The 12,133-nt window shown below is 38.3% G+C and overlaps 1 protein-coding gene across 1 annotated transcript in view; it reads right to left on the bottom strand.

The window, feature by feature from the left end:
• ELP4 (elongator acetyltransferase complex subunit 4) overlaps nucleotides 1-12,133 on the bottom strand; it is a 142,946-nt gene that overhangs the window by 115,370 nt on the left and 15,443 nt on the right. Inside the window, exon 3 of the mRNA XM_063160553.1 lies at nucleotides 10,424-10,545. Within this exon, the coding sequence (XP_063016623.1) occupies nucleotides 10,424-10,545 (122 nt within the window). The remainder of the gene's footprint in view (nucleotides 1-10,423; nucleotides 10,546-12,133) is intronic.

Below are 12,133 nucleotides of genomic sequence, written 5' to 3'. Positions count from 1 at the left end.
ACACCCAAAAGAGTCAGTCCAAAACAATCAGAGGCACACACACCACCACTGCAACACAACTTGGCACTGTGGTGTGTCCCAACTGCTGCTAAAACGAAGCAGATTAAGAGATCAAGGAAAAAAAATGGTTTCACCTGAAGCTGATAAAAGATTTTGGCTGCCAGAGATTAAAATCTATCAAAGTATCCATCTGAAACAGCCTTTTTGTTTTGTTGTTCTTTGCCAATGTAGCTTACTTTTAATTTCTAACACAAGAAAGAGTTTTTATTTTGACATAATAAAAAACTTCTGACAATAGAAGGGCACAACTTAGGTCTGGTTTATTCTGTCTTGTCCCTTGGAGGAAAAGGAGAACCGACCAGGAGCACTCCAAGAACCCTCTGAGACCAAAATCAACTTTTTAAATGCCTTTACCTAATAACTACCATGCTTAGCTGAAGAATGATCCTTAGATGTGCCAGGTCCTTGTCCCTGTGCAAGGGACACTGAGATTTAAGACATTTCTGGGCCTCCCACATCTCACAGCCGTGCAATTTTCTATCTTTTCTTTGTTCTAAAGCAAAGATATCCTGAATTACACTCTTGGATGTTGGGGTTGTGAACTACATGGCCTCTGTACACAATAAGCTGCAGCCTGGAGAAGGTGCTCTGCCTTTGGATAATTTGCAGATCAACCAGTTTTATTAACCTTTTATTACATTCCAAGATATAATTTGAATGAGCACAAAGAGAGGGAAAAAAAAATCCAATCCTATTCAAGGTCAGAGTTTGTCTGTAATTTCATCATATTCTATATAAACAATAATAAGCAGAGCTAATAAAGAATGTTTGCCTCCAGATTTACATCCTAATTTTATCACTGTGGATAAAGCAACCAGCTTCAGATACCCTCAACTCCATTTTCACCAAGATGGATGAGAAAAGAGAGGCAGAACATGCAGGAGCTGTTTGAAGGTATGTCTGTGGTCACTAGAAGCCAACATGCCTTCACCAGCCTGCCTGAAGACACAAGAAAATACCTAGATGGTCACAGTTTTTCCTTAGGATGTACTGATTCATGTATCTCAGGCCTCAATTTAAAATTTTAGTTAGTTTACTACTTCTAGAATAGTCTTCCTTTAGTTTAACTTAGGGACAGAACCCATAAAGTTCACAAAGTTCTAGTTAAAAAGTTTTTTTAAAATTTTATTTCTTTACATGTTCAATAAAATGAAAAAAAGTTATAAAAAAGGAAAATATTTTACAAGTTTTATTCTAATTCATATTACTCTTTGTTATTAATAATTTTTTCTTTGTACCCTTTTAAAATTGTAAACCTACTTGACCTTTCTCCTAATCCTACCTCACAACAAAAAGTAAGCAAACTAATAATTAATCAACACTAAACCCACCACACTTCTTGATATAATTAGCCAAAAAAATCTCAAATTAACAAATCCAAACAAATACAATGGGCAATACTGAAAACACTGAATGATCCACAAATCTCTTTTTTCTTCATATCTGCTTTTATTCTTCACAAATAACTAGAATTGGAACGAAAGGCTTAATTAAATGCAATTCTTTCTCTCAAGAAAGGAACTGTTTCCAAAGCTGACCATGCCTGAGTGACACAGAGCACCTCAGTGTGAGAGCTGGCAGCCCAGCTCTCATTATACAGATATATCCTCAAAAATACATCTGTCATCACACACACATATCCTCAAAATTATATCTGTCATTAGCCTCAAAAATAAAGGCTCAATGTAGCCTCAAAAATAAAGGCTCAATGGCTGGATCTGTACTTCACAACTCCTCAGCACCATGGAAGGCTTCATTCCTGTCCAAGAATGACATAATTTAGGATTTAATAGATTTATGTTCTTCCAATCAAAAGCAGAATTTTAGAAGAAGGCAGTATTAGCAAAATAGGTCAGATTTATTTACAAAATTTCAGGCACAATCTGGAAATCAAAGTGGTATTTAAACAATGGACCAAGAAAAGGAGAGCTGGGCTATCAGCCCATAATGTCTTTATTTAATCTATTTTTTGCTGAAAAATATCTCAGCTTCCACAACAGAGCCTTGAAAAGCTTTGGGACTGAAAATGTTATATCATCAATGTGTCTGTCAACTTCTGAGAACTGTTACATTCTCCCAGGCTAAAAAAAGACAAATCTTTCATAAGGTACATAAAATAAAAAACAAAGCATGTAGCAGTGCATTAGTTAAAATAAAAATAAAAAACCTCCAAAAACATACAGCATTTCTTGGGGTCAACTAAAATACAAATCTTTGCTATGCAGCACGAACACACAAAAAGGCAGACCAGTGCTAAAGTTATTAAGGGCAGCTAGGCTGGAGAGAAGGAAGCTTGTTGCGGTTTTGAAATGAAAAAATAAAGTTTGGGAGGAAAAAAGTTTTCTGGTGCGGTCACAGTAAACGACAAAGCAATTAAAATAATTTTGTTTCCTGCCAACCAAGCTATGAAGGTTTTACTGCAAAGAGGGGGTAATTTGTTTCAGTAATAAAGCTTTTATCTTTGCAATAAACTGCTGGAGGAGCTGTACCTGCTGCAGTCCTGCTCCTTCTGACTTTGCTGCCCCAGCACTGAGCCTGCCTTGCTTTGGCAGATGCACGAAGCAAAATCAGATTCTAACAGTTTGACCCCTCTCACTTCTTGTGTTCTCTGGGGGATAATAAAATCCAAGATACAATCCCACAGCAGTTAATGAAGCTTAACCTCACACCCTCTTAATTACCAATGCATTACACCAACTATAGGCATCATACTCCTCTCTAAGCTATTTTACAATTCTAAAGAAGTACTACTGTGCTATTATTTAGCAACATAATCCAAGCTGTATGTGAAATCCCTCTTATAAAAAACCTTTGATCCTTATGGGTTTCAATAACTGTATAACTCAAAGTACTTAAGAATTTAAAACATTATCTATTTATGTACCAATAAAAATATTTTCCACACTGATTTATGCAACTATTTTGAAGTGCAGTTATTATCACAAGTATGATAAAAACACAAAATAAAACAATACTAAAGGGATAATGCTAAAATAAAAATACTAAAGATACTAAAATTCACATGAATTTAAGGCTCTTTTTCATCATGTTAATTTTTAGCATTTAAAGGACACCAGATGGTAAGTCAGGAAGGGTAAATATTTTCTTTTCAACAATGCATTATATAAATGTCAGTTTAAAGGGCCCTACTCCCAAAAGGAGGGGAGGATTCTATTTTGATTGTAAATACTTGTGAATACAAGGTGCACTGGTAAAGAATATAAATGAATGGATGCCAATTTTTCTTCTTTCAGCAGCCCTTATACAATAACTTATTTCCATCTCCAGGTAAAGATGAGTTACAGAGATTTCCCCTTGACATTCAGGAAGACCTAACATGTGCCAGCCCAGGGTAAACAAGAATTGTGTGAAGAGAAACAGGAAGAGATATTCCTCTGTTTTAGGAAATAAGAAGAGCCTATGTAGTCTATTTTTAAGCCATGAGAATACAGTCTATACTCCACATACACACAAGTAAACCCCACACTTAAGTCACAGAACTCCTTTGCTGTAACTCCCTTGCACTGTGGCTGCATTTCACAACACTTAAACACAAGAATGCCTATCAGACAATCAGATGAAATTTTCTAAAAATTCCATGTTTTTCTGAATCAATTCATGAATGCTTAAGTATGTGACAGATAAATATAGCAAAGAATGAGGAAGTAAAATTGTGTGAAGGAAATGAGTGGTCTTGTCCCAAACTCTCTAAACCCTGCTGCATGCACAATGCTCAACTCTGAGCCTAAACAGAGCTAACGATAACAGCATTATTCCTGAAAACCTTCAGAGATGACCACTGGAAGCAACAGCTCATTAACTACAAAGTTACCAGCTAGATTTGTTAAACAGATATTTGTGGACATTGAAGCCCAAACATTTAGATTTTATCACTTTTATGATACATCTTTGTCATGGTTTGATGCTGGCACAATGCCCCCACAAAAATATATTCTCCCTAGTGTCTGCTGTGCGGCATGACCAGAAAGAGAGCAAAGAAAAAAAGTTTTATTAACCTACAACTATATGTAAAAAGTAAAACAGACATAACTCAGAATCAAAACCTTCCAAAGCATTCCTCTTCCCCCCCCCCCAACTTCCACCACCACATGAAACAGAACCTTCGATTCTTAATCCAGTTACCACCATTCAGAAAATCAACTCTCATTTAAAGGCCAAGTGCCACAATTGAGACAGCCACAACCCACAGTGTCCCCAGATTTCCAGAAGGCTTCAGCCCGTGCAGAGTAACACCTCACTTCTTCAGGAGGCTGCAAGCTCTGCTTTTATTAGTCCTTCAGCCCAGCTTTTTATGCCCTCCTGTTGATGCCCTGCACCCGTGTGCCCTCTGTGTGATTGCTCAGCACCCCTGGGCACCCCACGGCTCCTCACCTTCAACAGCATTCACCTGTCCTGCACAGCTGCAGCCAATTGGGGATGAGGCTGGGCCCCACTCCCAATCACCACAAACTCTGTGCCCACAGTTTCCATCCCAAGAACTCCTGAGCAATAAAACCTGGCCCAGAGGGGATGAAGTGACTCGGTTTTCATGCAGGATTACACAAACTACAGGAGGACAGAACTGCTCTATCCACCCCAGTCCTTCAGACCTTGAGATCCTGGCTCCAGGAAAGGGAATTCCAGGGGAATCTTGCCGTTGATGCCCTGCCCCTGTGTGCCCTCTGTGTGATTGCTCAGCACCCCTGGGCACCCCATGGCTGTTACTTTTAATATCATTCACCTGTTTTTCACAGCTGGAGCCAACTAGGGATCAGCCACAGCCCCACTCCAATCACCACAAACTCTGTATCTGCAAGTGAGATGGGTGTTTCAAAAACCTCTAAGTTCAGAACTTAAGTTCTGAGGTTCTTAAGTTCTGAACAGTAAGATGATGAAAGAAAATTTCCTTGATGAATAGACTGGCAAATAAGAAATCAAAAATTTGAGCCAAACATTCATTTTCTCTGGTTCTAGAAAAACTTTTTATTGGATTGATCAGACCTTTTCACAAAGATGAAGCTTTATGCTTTAGAGTTTCCAGAGAAGGTACTGCTTTAAAAATTTAATTCTTTTTAAACACAAGAATTTTTTTTTCAAGTGTATCTTTCACACCTCTACAAGTTCTATGTCAAGATTATAACACAGTTCATAATGGAGAAAGTTGTACATTACAACATAATGAAAAATATTTGCATTTTAACAATGAAAAATGTAAAACAGATTCACCCAACATGCAAGTGAGAAAAGCAAACAGATGAGCGAAGGCTACACAAAACAGAAATTAAATTTTTCAACTCATCTGCCAGGCTTAGCCTCAAACCTCATCTTTGTGTTACCACAAAACTTTAGGCAGTAGGAAAGTTCCTTTCTGCTCTAACTATAATTTGATTTCAGTGTATTAAGTGACACCATTTAGCAGCATGCAGCAGCTGAATCACTGCAGCAAGTTCCTGCAATTTTGAAAATATATTTAAAAAAAGACTAGGAATGCAGCCCTATTTGCACATATATTTTTACCTTTTGAGGTATTATGCTTTAATTTGTGAGCATCTGAAACTGAAAAAACACCTCTAGCATTGATACATAGCCTCACTCCCAATACCAGACAGCAAAGAGCAAATAATTAGAATTACTCTCTGAAAACAGACAGCCCTGGCCACCAGCCTGATAATTCCTTCCAGGTTTGCATTTTTCCTTTTGACAAAACAATGCTTTGGGAACATATCCATGAGGTAAAAATATACGCATCATGGTTGAATGTACTTTGCTGAAGTGAAAAAAGTCCATGGACAGCTATGTTTACTTTCAAGGCATTGTTTGCACACACCATAATACCATAATACAGCAGCCCTGTGGTTTTTATGGCTGTTGTTTTTAAAATAATAGTAATAATAATAATAACAACAACAATAATAATAATAATAACAAAATGGAAATAATAAAAGTTCATTCTGCTAGGTTCTTCCTGCATTCACTTTTCCAGCAGGAAAAGAGTAAATTAGCACCTTCTGTTCTTCAGGCCTGCCCTGTTTGTTGAAGGTAGAACTTTTTAATGCTTGTCCAAATTACATACTTAAACAATTATAAAATTAAAATATGTTTAAAAAGTATATAAAAATATAAAATTAAATTTTTTTAATTTTAACTTTTGCTTTAGATATCTTTTCAGCTTAGGAACTTCCAAAAATAGTGCTCCTGGAGGGGATCTTTTTGTGTTTTCCCTATTGTTCTTTTCCTCAATAGCCATTACAGCTGCCCACACACCCCTCTCAGCTTCACCACCAGGAGAAACTGCATCTTCCCTTTCCACTGTGAGACCCTTCATCCTCTCCTCTTGGAAGAGAACCTGCAAAAGGCAATCTCAGCTGACTGCAGAAGTATCCTGCAATAAAATTCCCACTTGAAAACAGACATTCCATTGAAAGGCAACGATCAAAGTTTTCCAGAAGAGATGAGCAGACAGTTGTAGAAAGCAGTTCTGGAGCTCCCACTCTTCTGCCTCAGGCTTGCAGGTACCACGTGGAAAGGTCACTGATCCAGCACTGGCCAGGGTGCCACAGGTTAAATGTAGTGCTCCAGGGGATGCTGGTTTGTCTTCCAGAACAATAATGAGCTCTAAGTCTTCCTTACAAGACAGATCATAAAATCAAGAAGGTTTTGTGTCAGAAGGGACCTCAAAGATCATCTCATTCCAACTGCCCTGCCATGGACAGGGACACCTTCCACCAGCAGCTTCCTCAGAGCCCCATCCAGGCTGGCCTTGGACATTTCCAGGGATGGGGCAGCCACCAGGTCCTTGGCAACCTGTGCCAGGGCCTCAGCACCTTCACAGAGAAGAATTTCTTCCCAATATCCAATTTATTTCCCATTGCTCTGTCACTACACTGCCCTTGTGGAAAGTCCCTCTCCAGCTCTCTCCTAACTGGAAAGCTGCTGGAAGGTTCCCCAGAGCCTTCTGCTCTCCAGGCTGAACAAGCCCAATTCTCAGCCTGTCCTCACAGGAGAGGCGCTCCAGCCCCCTGAGCCCCTCATGGCCTCCCCTGCACTCAGTGCAGCAGCTCTGGGCCCTGTGACTGCTGGGGAGCCAGGGCTGGATGCTGAGCTCCTCTGGATCCCCAGAGCAGAGCAGAGGGGCAGGATCCCCTCCCTGCCCTGCTGGGCACATTTGGCTCTCTGGCCTCTCACTGCTCACTGCCAGGTCCTGCTGAGCTTCCAACACCCTCATCCCTTCTCCTCAGGGCTGCTCTGCATCCATCCATCCATCCATCCATCCATCCATCCATCCATCCATCCATCCATCCATCCATCCATCCATCCATCCATCCATCCATCCATCCATCCATCCATCCATCCATCCATCCATCCATCCATCCATCCTCAGCCCAGGCTGTGTTTGTGCTGGGATTGCCCCAGCCCAGGTGCAGGACCTTGCACTGCCAGGTCCTGCTGAACTCCATGAGGTTCTCCTGAGCCTCTCCAGGCTGTCAGTGTCCCTCTGGATGGATCCCTGCACACACTGAGCGTGCTGTTGGCAGCTTGGTGTCCTCCATCCAACTTTGCACAGGCTCCACAGCAAAAGCAATTTAACAGAGCAATCTTTATTGTCAAGGTAAGCTATAAATAACCCATCTTTTCTCATGAAAACTTGTGAAAATCAGTTCTACCCCCCAACTTAAATAAAATAATCATGAATAAGGGTAAAGAAATTATTTTACAGGCAGTTTAGGCAGTTGTAGAATTTTAATGCCAAACCTGAAGTAATGTTACTATTAAATAAATTTTCCATTTACCAATGCAAGCAGTTTTATTTTATGATCAGTCACAGAAGTTACCATATAATTTCTTACATTATATACGTTCCCAGTGCTTATGGCCTTAGAGTAAAAAGTTGCCTTTTTTTTTGAAGACTGTATGAACAGAAATGCTCTCCAATGTTTAAAATACTTTCTAAAAAGCAGCATGTATATAGTTCTGTAGGTTTTACCAGAGGTGTATAATTTTTCAGCATTACATCTTAATGCCAGTTTCCTGAAGGAGCTTTGACTACAAAAGGCATGAATATATTTTCAAAGGATGATGGATAAATTGGTGGGTGGTAATATAATATATCTTAGGCAGCTGATCAGGGCTTTTTATCCTCTGCCTGTCTTTTAGTTATACACAATTTCAAGATAATTATGGTCTATAAGAATGTCTTTTCCCCTTCCTACTACCAGCAATATAATATATAAGCAAGACAATCTTGGTTATAGGTTCAAGAAACTTCCAATCACATCACAAAATTGGAATAGGGCAATTATGGCATTTCAGCAGAGAGCTGAACATGCAAACAGACTGACCACACCATATGGACACTTAATATGGACACAGTATGGACAGTTAATGAACTGCCTTTATGAATTACACCAGCTAATTAGATACTGGCTGTGGAATGTATTGAATCCATACTTGAATTTTACAAAGTAAAACCCAAGCCTAAGATGTAATTCAGGTTGATTTCTACCATGTCTGTGTTACCTTTCCAGTAAAGAATACAGTCCTATCAGGTACTGAAAATAAATTAATTACTAATCTCATTAATTGAAGTGCAATAGTCAGATAGGCTTTATTAAAATCCCAACACTATGAAGTCATCCAAATCCCAAGCAGCTCATTTTTCTGAGAGATCTTCTTGAAGCACCTGAAGGTGAGGGTTACTTCACTGACACAGGACAAATCAGAGAAATTAACTCTGCTGTGCCTTGTCTGCTAAACAAAGTTAGTGTTGAACAGCCAAGGTGAGAGTAAACAGCACAGACAAGAATATTTGCTGGATACACAAGGGCACAAAGGGAGGCAGAAATCAAAACAAGATGATGCTCATACAGCAATATTGTCCCTGGATTTATAGGCTCCTATGGCAGCACCACCATGGAGTCACAATAGATGAATGAATGCAGCATTCCTGCCTAGAGCCTGCCCTGGAAATTAAGAAGGAAAATGATTCCATATCAGACAACAGAGCTGGGTAAGGCACAGCAAACTGACAGACTCAAAGTGGTACAAGGTGTACGGCAGATGTATGTAACAGAGTCTGCTGGTTATCACATAAAAGAACCAGAAAAACCTTGACAGGGTAAGAAAAACTGAATCAAAGATGAATGAAAGAAAAATAGAATGTGCCTTAGCTACTCCATTTCAAGAAAATTTAATGCAATGCAATAAAAATACTAATTTGAATAATTAAATCTCAATGAGAAAAACAACTGCAACAATTGTGTTGTATCATTAGGGAGTCAATACTTGATTATCAGTTATTTAAAACCACTTAATTAAAAAAATATAGCACATTCTTATGCAATTTGTACTTGAAAATCAAATTTTAACTTGTTTGTTTAACCTTTATTCTAAACCACAAGTGAGAAAAAATTTCACCCTTAAATGAACCTTCTTCAGGTTTAGGAGCACTAAAAAACTGATTTTTCACAAGCACAATAATTTAGTTTCATTAAGAATATACTTTTTCATGAATACTGAGGATAATGTTCAAGAGGTAAGGCATAAAATTTACCATCCCTAGGTAGGAAAACAGAAGAGTAATCATTTTGTCCAGAAATAGTCTCTGAAGACACTTAAGGAAATAGCCAGATTTCACTTGATGCAGAAGTAATCAGGAAATTATATGTTACTTCTGATATTAGGAAAACGCAGCCTTAGAAAGACATAAAATATTTAATGAAATTTTGCAGGATTATCCTCACACTTCAGCATTTTTTGCACTGTTGCTCAGGCTTTTTCCCTTATGCAATTTTCTCATGACAGAAACTATCAGTGTTTGATTGGGAGTCCACTGAAGTCTGGAGGGATCCTTTCTGTGTGACCTGATCCAAAGCTGACCATGTTCCCTAGCACAAAAAAGAGTCAGAATGAAATGTAAGTGTAAAGGAAATTGTAAAGATGTTCAATGATGTTTCTATTTTCTACAGGAAACTACAATAAATATCCACACAAACTGTTTCTACAGCAAAATACTGGAGGCAGCTTAACTACTCTTTCTCCTGGGCAGGGGGAAACTGTAAGCAGTTGGGTTTATTGAAAGCATCCCACTAAGCCAGTGGAATAAAGAAATAAAATAAAGAATAAACAGGTTCCAAGCCTGATTTGGCCTTGGGAGGATCTTACTCCACTGTCCATGGATGGGAGGTAGAGACCTGAATTTAATTCCCAAATCTGGCTAGTGTAAATACTCCTGTACTTCCCCACACATTCTTATGAATCACCAAGATTAATTCATTTGTTGCTACACAATATGTACACTTTAAAATGCATTTAATTCATCAAGAAATTACAGCTTTACTTAGCAAAAGCAATGAGTCTTATTTACCTTCAAAATGTTGTCAGGATGCTCTTTGGCAGAAGCAACAAACAGGTCATGTCCACAGACAATTCCTTCTGCGAGAAAATACTTGAACAACAAATTGGAGTAAAGGCCATATTTATCCTCCTCTGTGAAAACAAGAATGGTCGGATTTTCTTTTGTTAGATAAATTGCCCACCTGTAGGTTCACAACACTGTAAAAGGCCTCTTTGGGTCTATCTCCTGGAGTATAGAATTTACAACAGAGATCAAAGGTAATATAGGACTCCAAAACTTTTAAAATAATGCTTGATAAGACTGTATTTCAAATTTCTCAAGCCAGAGGAATAGTCCTCAATCAGGCATTTGATTCTAAGATATGGATGGGACACGGCCTCCCTACATGGCTTCCCATTAGTATCAACTAAGATGGCTGAATTTATGGATTAATGGCAAGGGGCTCCTTAATTTAGGAAAACTATGTTAACATTTATATTCCTAGTGCTTAAAACCTGCTTAAAATATTTGTAACCTGCTGCTTTTCAAAATTCAGCCATATTTGGCATGCTAAGCCTATACAGAGGTAACATTCAGAATAGAGACATTGTTATGTCAGCATTTATTCCAAAGTTGTGAAAATTACAAAAACCAAATGGATGTATTGAAGAAACCAAACAATTAGCAATGCTTTTTTTGAAACCTAACCAATGCAAATTCAGAACAAATTCAAAATTCAAAAGACTCATGAATTTGCAGTTTAAGCAGTGAGACAATGCTTGTTAGCAGACACTGTGAATATTGGCCTGCTGAAATGAAAACACAAACTCTGACTCCAGAGAGAGCAGCATTTCCTTCAGCTTCCCTGGTGCAAGTTAAGTGTCAGAAATTAGCAGAATTAGGAAGTCTTAATGAACTCATACAATTAAAACTCAGCATAACTTCAAGCTGTGGGAAGTGGATGTGCGCACAACAACTGAAATCTGAACCATCTCTGATTTTTTTGTTCTTTATTTGTAGGAAGTACAAACAATAGCACTGTTAATGCACTTTATGGTTTTTGGGAAAAAAGTGAATGGGCTACATTAGGTTTCACTTTTTCATCTCTTAATCTGGCAGCTGAAAGACAACACACAGGGATGCTAAGGCAGAAAAACACAGAGATTTTTCTTTATACAGAATGAAAAAAACTCAATTTATTATTTGTGTGACTTGGAAAATATTCCCTAACTACACATATGAAACAGTAAAATTAAAAATAAACAAACAGTAACAAAGAGAGAAAATGAAAAAGGCATTTATATCCAACTTGTAAAAAACAGTAAAGAGGAAAATAAAAATACTCTAACTTTGACATGTACTGCAATCAAATGAATCAATGGAGTGAAGGAGAAAAGGAAAGGAGGAAAGTGCATATCCATGAAGGAAAAGGAAAACCAATAGCAATGGGGAAACCTAGGAAACAAATCACAGGGAAGTGTTCTTGCACTGCTACACTCCTAATATCTTGCACGTGCACTGCTCAGTTCTCAGATTAACAAGAAATTCAAACCACAACTGCTCAAAACCACTGGACAAAAACCCAGTTCTCCAAGATATATTCCCCAACCTCCATGGGATATTAGGCAACATACAATTTATTTCCTGCTTTTTTAAACTTCACTGTTAAATTCAGTATTTGGGATAGCAGAGTCACTAGAAGTTAGTCTAAAGCAGTAGCTCAAAACAGAGAAAAATGCT

Source organism: Melospiza melodia, chromosome 6, assembly GCF_035770615.1.
Source record: "Melospiza melodia melodia isolate bMelMel2 chromosome 6, bMelMel2.pri, whole genome shotgun sequence".
NCBI classification, from domain to species: Eukaryota; Metazoa; Chordata; class Aves; order Passeriformes; family Passerellidae; genus Melospiza; species Melospiza melodia.
This window is presented reverse-complemented; position numbering and strand designations above follow the sequence as displayed.